The sequence below is a fragment of the Solanum dulcamara genome, chromosome 4 (genome assembly GCF_947179165.1).
Source record: "Solanum dulcamara chromosome 4, daSolDulc1.2, whole genome shotgun sequence".
NCBI lineage: Eukaryota > Viridiplantae > Streptophyta > Magnoliopsida > Solanales > Solanaceae > Solanum > Solanum dulcamara.
This window is the reverse complement of record NC_077240.1, coordinates 17,481,722-17,492,374: the sequence shown is the minus strand read 5'-3', so window position 1 is coordinate 17,492,374 and position 10,653 is coordinate 17,481,722. Positions and strand designations below refer to the sequence as shown.

At 35.8% G+C, this 10,653-nt stretch overlaps 1 protein-coding gene across 1 annotated transcript; it reads left to right on the top strand.

Annotated features, from left to right (window-relative positions):
• The first annotated feature begins 217 nt into the window (after positions 1 to 217).
• Positions 218 to 9,173, top strand: LOC129886716 (uncharacterized). The gene is made up of 2 exons (XM_055961528.1): positions 218 to 772; positions 7,460 to 9,173. The coding sequence occupies exons 1-2, from the start codon at positions 296 to 298 to the stop codon at positions 8,861 to 8,863; spliced, it is 1,881 nt and encodes a 626-aa protein (XP_055817503.1). The 5' UTR covers positions 218 to 295; the 3' UTR covers positions 8,864 to 9,173.
• The last annotated feature ends 1,480 nt before the right edge of the window (positions 9,174 to 10,653 follow it).

Below are 10,653 nucleotides of genomic sequence, written 5' to 3'. Positions count from 1 at the left end.
TGATAATACATAGAACAAAACTGAACCAACTGATGCACACCCCTATCGATATGAGGGAGGAAACGGCATCCAATTTCTTGAAAACTCTATTTCTTTTTTTATTTGATTTTCTAAAATCAATATTCGAAGTTCATATTAAAACTTTAATTAAATTCAAATCATACATTATAAGAACTATTTAGATGGCATCCCAACCAAAAAAAAAAGGAAACAAAATTCCATCTTTATTGTTTCCTGAAAACCCTATATATAATGTATAATGAAGAAGTGAAAGGTAAATTGAAGAAAGAAATCCATGGATTTCTCCGGTCAGTACCAGCACCAACAACAAGGAGCTGCTGACCCTTCTCAAATCCAAGCATATGATCCATCAATTTATGCTCAATACCCACAACAAGGGGCATCTCAAATCCAACCATACGATCAATCTCAGTACCAGCAACAACAACAGCCGGCGGACCCTTCTCAAATCCAAGCGTATGATCCATCAACACAAGCTTACTATGCATATCAATACAATCAACAATACCAGTACTCATCCTACTATCCTCAAGACTATTATTCAAATGCCTATCAACAACAGCAATACCAGCCTGAACCCACTTCAATTCATCCACCTGGGGTTCCAATTCCACCGTCTTCGGATCCTTATGCCACACAGCAGCAACCCCAGTATTCCTATTATCCTCAACAACAACAACAACAACAACAAGGCATTAACTACGGAGAGGTTGCTACTGCGACAATGCCCAATGTCTCCCACACACCAGCGGTAAGAAATTCCTTCTCTTTTTTGATCTTTCAACTCTGGTAGTGTAAATGCAATCTGGGTATATTTGATTGGGATGAAATGTTTGTTGTTTGGATCTCTGTAATAACCTTTAAAATGACATTAAAAACTTATTAATTTAAACTCTTAATGGAACACTTGTAACAAATTGATGTACTAATCAATAGATAGATGGCATATGCCATGATTGAATGGTTTGGTGCAAACCCCGGGTACGGTAGTTTTAGGTCTGTCTTCTTCTTCTTTAGAAGGTAAACAGGCAATTTTAAGAATAGCAAAAATAGCACAAAGATTGTGCTTGATATGTACAAAAGTTTATTGTGATTATGAGGGCTGTGGGTAGTTGAGTGGTACTTAAAAGATCTAGCAATTTATAAACTTCATCTACAAGAATCAAATGATACCAATTAATGGACATTTGACATTTTCAGATAAAATAACAATTAATTAAGCTAGCCTAGGATAAAAGGCTGTTAACCGGTAAAGTTGTTCCTTTTTTTTTTATGTGCAAAGAGCATTGGTTAATTGTATGTGTATTATCATTTGAGAGCATGAATTCAGGTTTCCAAAAAGACTTCATTTTCTTATCTCAAGGGAATAGTTTTTGGTTCTGAGTGTTCATGGTGCAAATTGGGGGGGGGGGGGGGGGGCTATATCTTACTGCTAGTTAGGTACTCCATCTGTTTTAATTTATGTGTTTTACCCTTCTTTTTTCTCTCTTTAAAAAAGAATGTCACTTTCGATACTTAGTAACTCTTTAATTCCAACATCCCACATGACATGTTTAAAACCATGAGATACAAAGGGAACTTCGTTACATTATACACATTTTGTTTAAGGCCACAAGATTCAAAAGTCTCCCTTACTTTCTTAAACTATGTGCCCAGCCAAACTAGGACACATAAAATAAACTGACAGAGTAACATTTTCAGTTTTGGTTTCATGTGAGTCATTTCAAAGTCACCATAAGGTGTTAATTCCCTTTTACCCTATTTGGCATTATATTTTATAGGATATGTCATAGAGAAAACTTTGCACTCCATTGAAAAACCCTGCAGACAGTTGATTGATGTTACACTGATCAATGATGTCTTCATTGCCAAATTTCCAAATGAAATCTTTGCTAATTGAACAAAAAGAATTTGATCCCTTTTGGAGTTATCACTTGTGAGAAAGGGAACCTAAATATTTTATTGCAAAATATATAAATTTCTGTGCACCACATATGACTCTTAAATTAACTTTTGAAACTTTCTTGAGGACTCTCTATTTAAACTATTGGCAATCTCATTAAATGGGAAAATTCCCCTCTCAGTTAGCATGCTTGGTTGTGTTTCGATATCTTTCTCACCATTACTACCAAAACCATTAAAGATCTGTAGTAAAATGTCCGGTGTAAGTATCCTTGTTGCCATCATTGTCTATGCACTTAGAAGTTCATTTTGTGACTAAGAACCCATCAAAGTGTAAGATTGAAGGACTAGAGGGTGTAAATATTTTATAAGAGACTGTTGCCTTTATCTCACCATTTACAGTTGAGTCAATAAAGTCAAATGATACCTTAAGCAGTTTAACGCCATGCAAAATTAAAATTGTTTCGTAAGAATTATTACCGTGGGAGTACTTTAACACTGTCTTGAATTTATCTGACATTTTTGTGCAATTTCCCCGTTCCCAACATCTGATGTTATATATCATTCACACCTTTTCTCTTTCAATTTATGTGAAAAGTCAACTGGCTTGATCAATTTGGGATGACCAGAGTATTTTACTTGTTGAAAGAATATCAAAAGTACAAGAAACTGCAGGACATAATTCTCTCTGTGTATTTTTCTCTGTATCCTTGTGAAGTTCGTTATATTATTACTTTTTTTTTTGTTGTAAAATATAGGCATCTAAGATAAACTATACTATGATTCTCTGTGCATTTTTGCCTGCAGTTTACTTAGACCTTCATAGCACTAGCTATATGTTAACGAAATTAAAACACACTGATTATTTAACTGAACTGCTTGAGCTTGGTACATTTGAAATTGATAACAAGGCTAAGCTTCCTGCCAGAAGAAGCAGAGTGTGAGCAAGTCTACTGTGTCTGTTCTGCTCAGCTAATTATACAAGATCTCTTCTGTATTTTGCCTGCTTTATACGAGCTTTGTTGAGGAAACGGGTAAGATTGTCTCTTGATTGAGAAGCAACAGTTTCCTCTCAAAGACTCTATAAATCAGATCAGCATCTTTAAAGGATATAATTAGCCGAGCAAACAGCCTGTCACACTAAGCAAGCTGATAAGGTGAGCTTGAGCTTCAACTACATATCATGGAATTGGCTCAAGTTTGCACTCGAGCTAATACCAGCTTGCGGATTGTTACAGTGTCAATCAGACCAAGCTCAAACAGCCTGTTATGATGGCTCAATTTAGCATGGATAACTCTCTTTCCACTTAAAGTTGCTTTTCTCCTTTGCAGAAGTGCTTAGTCACAAGAATTGGGATTCCCTGAAGATTTTACTGGTGTTTGATATGGTACAAGATCTCTCTAAGTCGAGAGAAGTACACTCTTTTTCTTCTTTCTTTATTCCTTGGGTATTTCCTCATTCCCAACTCACCATTCTGGTGGGTGCTTCATGTACTAGTTAGATCACTTCTGAAAGAGTAGGAGGAGATTTCCATTAGGTTAGCCCCTGAATCTTAAAACTTTCAAACCATAAGTAAATTTTAAAGTAAATTTCACCTATACCTAATATCAAGCACTCTCGTATTTCGTTGCCACCTTCAAATCTATAACAGTGAGAATTTCAATAACCCTGTACAGTTGAAAAGCACAAATGTTTATGTTTTTTGGCTTTTTGGTGCAACATACAAGATGTGAAGGATAAAAACAGTATATTAGAGTCCATTACCTCAGTACAGGGAATAGAGTTTTGCATTGATGGGATCCCTTCTTTTTATTTTTGTATAGGAGATCAGACTGTAAGTGACAAACACCACCTTACTATTTGGCTGTTTATTTTAATGAACTCCTTACCTACCAGTTCAAAAAAATTGTTTATCAAACTAATGTATACTTTATCTATGTTATTGAAAAGTTGATGCAATATTTCCTCAATGATTTAGAGCCTGTTTGGATTGGCTTATTTTAGGTGCTTTTAAGCCAAAATAACAAAAATATGGTTTATGCTTATAAGCCCATCCAAACAGGCCTTTAACCTGTTTTCATCTATTTAGCAGTTAATAGGCTGCAACTCCCTCCAACTTATGGATAGAAAGTAACTATAGAATATTTCAAAGCAAACTGAGAATATTCTTAGCCTTAAGTTTAGAGCTATTTTTTTACAATACTTTTGGTGCAAACTAGTTGTTGTACAGGATTCAGATATCTTGTTAGATTAGATTGGAGAATTGCACAACTTGTAATTATGTTTTGTCGCACTGGCTTAGTGCTTTTTCCCTTTTAATGCAATACCTTATTTCTATCCAAAAAAAATAAAAACTTAAAGAGATCAGTATGGTATTCATACCTATTAAAAATTAAGGAAAATAAATGGTAGAGTATATAAAAGTTTGTAATATACTATACTCTTAAAGGTTGTGCTGTAGTTGGGAATCTTGGTATTTAGGTATGTTCCCATTTAATAACTATTTTTCCTGTTTTATGTAATGTAAAATTGTGGTCGGGCCCTTCCCCGGACCCTGCGCATAGCGGGAGCCTTAGAGCACCGGGCTGCCCTTTTTTTTTTATGTAATGTAAAATTGTCTTTTCATGTAGTCTAAACTCCTCACTTCTGTGGTCTAGACATCTATATGAGGATACTCTTGTATATTACTTTAGTCAATTCTGTGCGAGTTCTCTTTTCTGTTCTCTTATTTTCATGGTATTAGAGAAAGCAAAATTATTTGGTCAGAGTCTCACTATTACCTTCATAAAATAATTCGATGTGCTTAGCCCATGAAAACAAATTCTTACCCAAACGTAAAGAACGTGTTAGAGGCATAATTAAGTAAATGACAGTGTTCCTTCACAACTCAAGCTTTTAAAAGAGACGTCCGACACGGTATTAGAGTTTCTTCGATCTTGGGAAATTCATAGTAGCTACTACCTTAAGGTTGCCCACATTGCAAATGATTTTCCTTCTTACATAAATTTATTAGTCTTGTCTCTTCTGGTGACTGTTCTAGAGTCATCATTCTTCTTTGCAATGATGATTTTGGCATCATCGCCTTTTCCAGTCTCCTTTTGCCATTATTTTGGCCATTGTTTCAGCACTGTGTGCCACATTTGCCATTCATCATTCAACTGACCTGTCAAGTCAGTTCTCTAACTTGTCAAATTGGCACTATTTCTGTTTACTTGTCAAGTCAGTAGTCCATGTTTGTCTGCTCAGCACCTTGTTAATGCTACTTCTCTGCCAACGATGCGTCACTGCCTAGTCAATGCCACATCGTTAGCCAGCAACAGGACCCTCTTCAGTCAGAGCATGCTTGAGCTCCACATCACCTTCCAATGGCAAGTGAGTTTCTGGTGGGCAACTCACTCTCCAGGCAATGCTCAGTTATCGCTACATTGTCATTCAGTGAAACACCGCTCTTCAACCAGCTCTTTGTCAGTGCCAAGTCGACATCCAAGCGATGTCACTATCTGGTTATCAGAAGTAATATCACGTCATCAAACATATTCCTTACTGAAACGATCTACATGTAACTAACTGTCATACGTATTACACTTGCACATTTATGAGTCATATCCTGGCACTTGTACTTCTATTCATATTCATGAATCCTACAATTACTTAATGATGAGATTTATACCTATATCGGATGCCTGCCTTGAGGACATGTAACAGAACCTATATTTTGGTTTGGTTGGCTCTTGCCATACGCCTCCACATGCCTTGTCACCAATGTCTTGCTGGGTTGCTAGCATTCTTTGTGTCATCTCTTTGCATGTGTTTCCTCTTCAAATGAGTCATTGGAGTAAGATATTTAATCTCACACTTTCTGTAACATTAATATGGCTGATTTTCTTTTCTTAGTTAATTGCATTTTTTGTATCTTCCACTGCATTACATTCATTTGACTAAATGTTTAAGCCATCCAATTTGAAGACATATGCAATATTAGAGTGAGGCATCGATAACTCCTGAGGGAATTGCATTTTTGATCAATAATAAAAAACACTGATGGAGTTATATTTACTTTATTCATAATTGAGAACTAAAATTAAATTTGTTTATTCTTCACGAGGGATCCTTATGGAGGTTCCCAACTTCTTTACAAAGCTTCATAAGGTTGTTGGTCATGGTTGTTTTTCATTTTCATTTCCCCTGTAGGTTTTGATATTCTGAGTTTTTTCTTATTTTGATAAATTGATTATCAGATTCTGGTCATACCTGTTCAAGTGGCGAATGCGCCTACATTTAGGAACAAATAGGCTTAGTTTACATTGATGAAGCATTGGCACAGCTAAGATTTAGGAACAAGTAGGGTTGGTTTACATTGATGAAACATTGTGTTACAAAAACTGAATGTATGATGTCCATATTAAATATAGTTTCAGCAGCTAAAATCGCTTGACTTTCATTTACTTTAGATTCATGACTTTGTTTTAGGGACCTACACATGAATTAGCAGCGGCGTTAATTAGTATGGTAGGGGAAGTATGTTAACTATTTTTAGGCATTTAAGTGATTGTCATTTGATATGTTGAAGAACTTATCCTTTTGGGTCTCATATCATAATGCAATATGGAATCAGATATAGTACTTCCACATACTGTTCACAGAGCTGACAGTTTGTAGGGTGAAATTTGAAAGATTATTTTGATAAAGAGTTGTTTCTCGATGTAGCCTTATGTTTTAAATTGATGCTAGAGATGGCTCTGGAATATGATCTACATACAATATATCAGAGGAAAGTTCAACAAATGAAAGAGAATTGTTGGTCACCATCCTTTTACGTGGTGAATTATCTTGTAAAAGAGGTGGCTAGCATTTAGGTTCTGTTTTCTGTTTTCTGCTTCTTTTGTCCTGTTAACTTTCTCATTAGTGATCAGAAACACTTATGGGTATATTAGATTCCTTAACTGCAAGTTAAATCCAACATTATCTCTGAATTGGTAATTCACTTCTGTTCATTTTCCTTCTGGGGGGCTGGGAAAAGGGTGGGAACAAGAGATGCATGCATGAGCTCATATATCTTCAAGGCTTTCTTTGCTTATGCAAAGCACTATATCAAATGTGTAACACCTAGACATGAAGTCCCTGTGGTCAGTCTCATGATTGGGTCAGTCAAGTACTCAAGTCTTTCTTATGGTGCCAACGAATTTATACTTGCTACTGTTATAGACTTCTTCTCTTCCAATAATCGACTTGTATTAACTGGTTTTACATCAAGGATGAGCCTGCCTTCTGAAATACTGATTCTATTTGTTTGTTTTGCCAACTTCTCTACCATTCCTTCAGCTCCGCTAAGTTAAGTCATGTCTTCTGCTGCTCATACAATTGTGTGCTGATTTGCTTTTGTCTAATTTTGTTGTGTTGTCTTATTTAAGATGACGAGACTGGTTCTTTGGGTGTATAAATAACTGTTTTGACTTAGTATCAGCATTGAGCTCTCCAGCTGATCCATTGATGTGAAGATTATTCCAAATCTTTGAACATATTTGCATTCTGCAGATTGTACCATCTCCATATAAAGATAAAGGTAAAAGGGGTGGCAGGCCCTATAGAGGAGGTGCCCATGGCCATCTTGGTGGTGGGCAGCTACAACCTAGCTACGCATTACCAACATATGCTGAGAACCAACCAAAAGTTTTTCAAGGAGCATCACAGATCCAAGGAGGCCTATCCCAAGTTAAACCTTCATCATCTGCCTCAGGTAATTCAGCTCCTGTCCGTCCACCTCGTATGGCTTGGTGCGAACTCTGTAGGATTGAATGCAACACACCTGAAGTTCTTGAACAGCATAAGAATGGAAAGAAACATAAAAAGAACCTGAAAGCCTATGAAGAGCGACAGAAACTGAACAAACAGATGGATGGAGCACATGGTCACCAGACAACAAATTCTGAAGTTAAGACTAGGGTTGCTTACCAGCCTGCAGTTGAGGGATCTGGGCAGCTGCCGCTGGGGCATTTGCCTTCTGAGACTGTAACTGGAGATAGACAGCTGCTTCCCAAAGAGAGTCTTCCCCCTCATGATGTTATAGAGGAAGATGGTAGTATAACTGGGAAACAAAAGGTCGAAGAGACAGCTCCTGTGGATCATGTTCAAGGTCAAGGGCGTGGAGTCAAGCGCAGTCTAAGAGGTGGGCGAGGCGGTAAATTGATGAAGACGCAGAATGGCTCAAGAAAACCTGCTGTGCCTCCTAAGCCCCAAAAAATGGTTCCTTTAATATGTGAACTCTGTAATGTAAAGTGTGAATCGGTAGTTGTTTTCCAAAGCCATCTGGCAGGAAGGAAACACCTTTCAAATGTTAAGGACTTCCAAGGCCAACAAGCAATGGTTGGGCAAGCTGCTCTCCAAGCATTATACCCTGCTTTGCAGGCTCTTTACCCAGCACTTCAGGCACTATGCCAACCTAATACTGGTGCATCAACTTCCGTCGCTCCTCAAGGTCATCAGCACAATCTTCATGAAATACTGGGGGTTTTGACTCAACAAGCCCTTTCTGCTATCCCTCAAGATCAATTATTAGGTATTGGAGCAGCAGCCGCTTCAGCATTTCCTCCACCTTCAGATTTATTAGCTCAGGACCACCAAGGTTCCAAATTACAAGGTTCAGTATCAGAAGAAACAAGAGGGAAAGCTGCTGCGGAGGATGGCAGAAATTGTGACCTTTCGGTTTTACAGAATACCGTGTCTAAACCAGAAGAGAACACTGATAATAAACATGAAAATGTGAACTTAGAAGTTGAGAGAAAAGTTATGTCTGTTAAAGAACCATTTAGGTTTGCTGCTAGCGGGGATGTGTCTTCTACATCAAGAGCAGTGAGTGGAGCTGTTTCAGTTTCGAACAGTGAAGTAGTGTCATCAGATTCCGCTGCCCATTCTGGATTAGATGGGAAATTGGCTGATTAGAGTCACTAATTCTTCAATAAATTAATGAAGTGGTGGGCAAGACCACAAGAAGGTTTTATAAATGTAGTTAAACTCTCTTTTTGGAAAAAGTGAATAACATTTTGAAGATGTAGGTGAAGTGGTTGTGTTCAGGCTTTTTCCCGACTCTTGACATATATGCAGATCTAAAACATTCTTAACTTTTTTAGCCAACCGTTAGATTTTATTTGATGATTTTGGATTCTCATGAAGGCTTGCATTTCTTGTTTTGCTATTGATTTTAGGATGTTGATTTATGGTTTCATGTCATCAGCATCTGTATTCATTAGAAGTCACTTGCTCTTTCTCCCAGTTCACAACACACCTTTCAAATTAAGAAGGCAACCCTTGCCCCCCCAGACATGAATATTTTATCAGATGCCAATAACTCATTTTTCTCTGCTATTTTTCCTCTTTGATAATGATAGTGTCTGGATCAAGTTGTGTGCAACTCAATTATTCCACTAAATGCATATTACCTTTTACCAGCATTTATACCAGCTAATTATATCCACAAAACTTTCATTGCAGCTGCTATAGCGAAAAAAAAAGTATCTCATATAGAAGTGTCTCGTGTAATTTGTTTTATTTTTTTTGCTTATACACACAAGACTTAGAGCCTGTTTGGATTGACTAGAAAAAAAATAGCTCTTAAGTTTAAAAATAAAAAGTCACACTTAAATGACTTTAAGTCAAAAAAATAAAAGAAATAAATATCAAAAACACACCTAAACTCTCTCTCTTATTGGTGTGTGTAATATACTCTCTCTACTCTCTCTATTTTTTGAATTTTTTTGTCACATGGCTAAAATATTCTATATTGATAAAAATTAAATAAACTATTAATATTAGTTAAAAGTTAAAACTATAGTATTTCCATTCCAAAAAAAGAAATTATTTTTTTTAAAAAGTTATTTTTCTCACTCATGTGTATGTATCTAACACAAAACGAGAAAAAAAATTGGAAGCGGAGGATTAGGTGTGGCGGGGTAGGATTATTTTTTTAAAAATATATAAAAATAATATCGAAATTATTATTTGAAGGGGGAGGGGGAAGATGAAGTAAGATTTTTTTACAAAAGCTTTTATAAAAGAAATTTAGAAAATAAAAATAAAACAAAAAAAATTGGGGGGGCGGGGTGGGGGGAGAGGGGGGAGTATGGTGAGAAAAAGTGGTGGAGTGGGGTAATAAAAATATTTATATTTTATTTTATATTTTTTTTGAGGGTGAGATAATAATATTTTAATATTTAATTTTAACTAATTTTAGAATTTATTTAATTTTGTCTAGGTGAAATATTTTGTCTATGTGGAGTGTGATGTGACAAATTTTTTTAAATGAAAGAGAAAGTGTAGTACACACACCATGGTGAGAGTAAAATAAAAAAGAGAGGTGTATTTCTCAAACTATTAGGTATGAAACTCAAAAAAAGCAATAAATTAGTTGTGTTTTTGACTCTTATCTCAAAATAAAATATAAGGGAGAGTCTACTTTTGTTTTTTAACTTTTTAAAAATTATTTTAAACTTATTTTAAGTTATTTTTAATTTTACCGCTCTCAAAAGCTAAAAATGACTTAAAAATAGGGTTGATCAATTTTTAACCCAATCCAAACATGTGAAATTTGACATCAACTTCTTGAATTTTGCATGTGTTATCTTGTGTACAATGTTACATACTTGAAACCTCCTAGTGTTTGCAAATTTTTCACCTAGTTCAAAGTAAATTTTTAAAAAGGATGAACATAATTTTCTTTTTCAATATAAAAACGT

What these genes read in the sequence shown, in the direction of transcription:
- LOC129886716 (XM_055961528.1), top strand. Translation starts at nt 296, where the DNA reads ATGGATTTCTCCGGTCAGTACCAGCACCAACAACAAGGAGCTGCTGAC. An exon ending in ATGTCTCCCACACACCAGCG is followed by an intron (nt 773 to 7,459) that starts GTAAGAAATTCC and finishes TGCATTCTGCAG; the next exon opens with ATTGTACCATCTCCATATAA.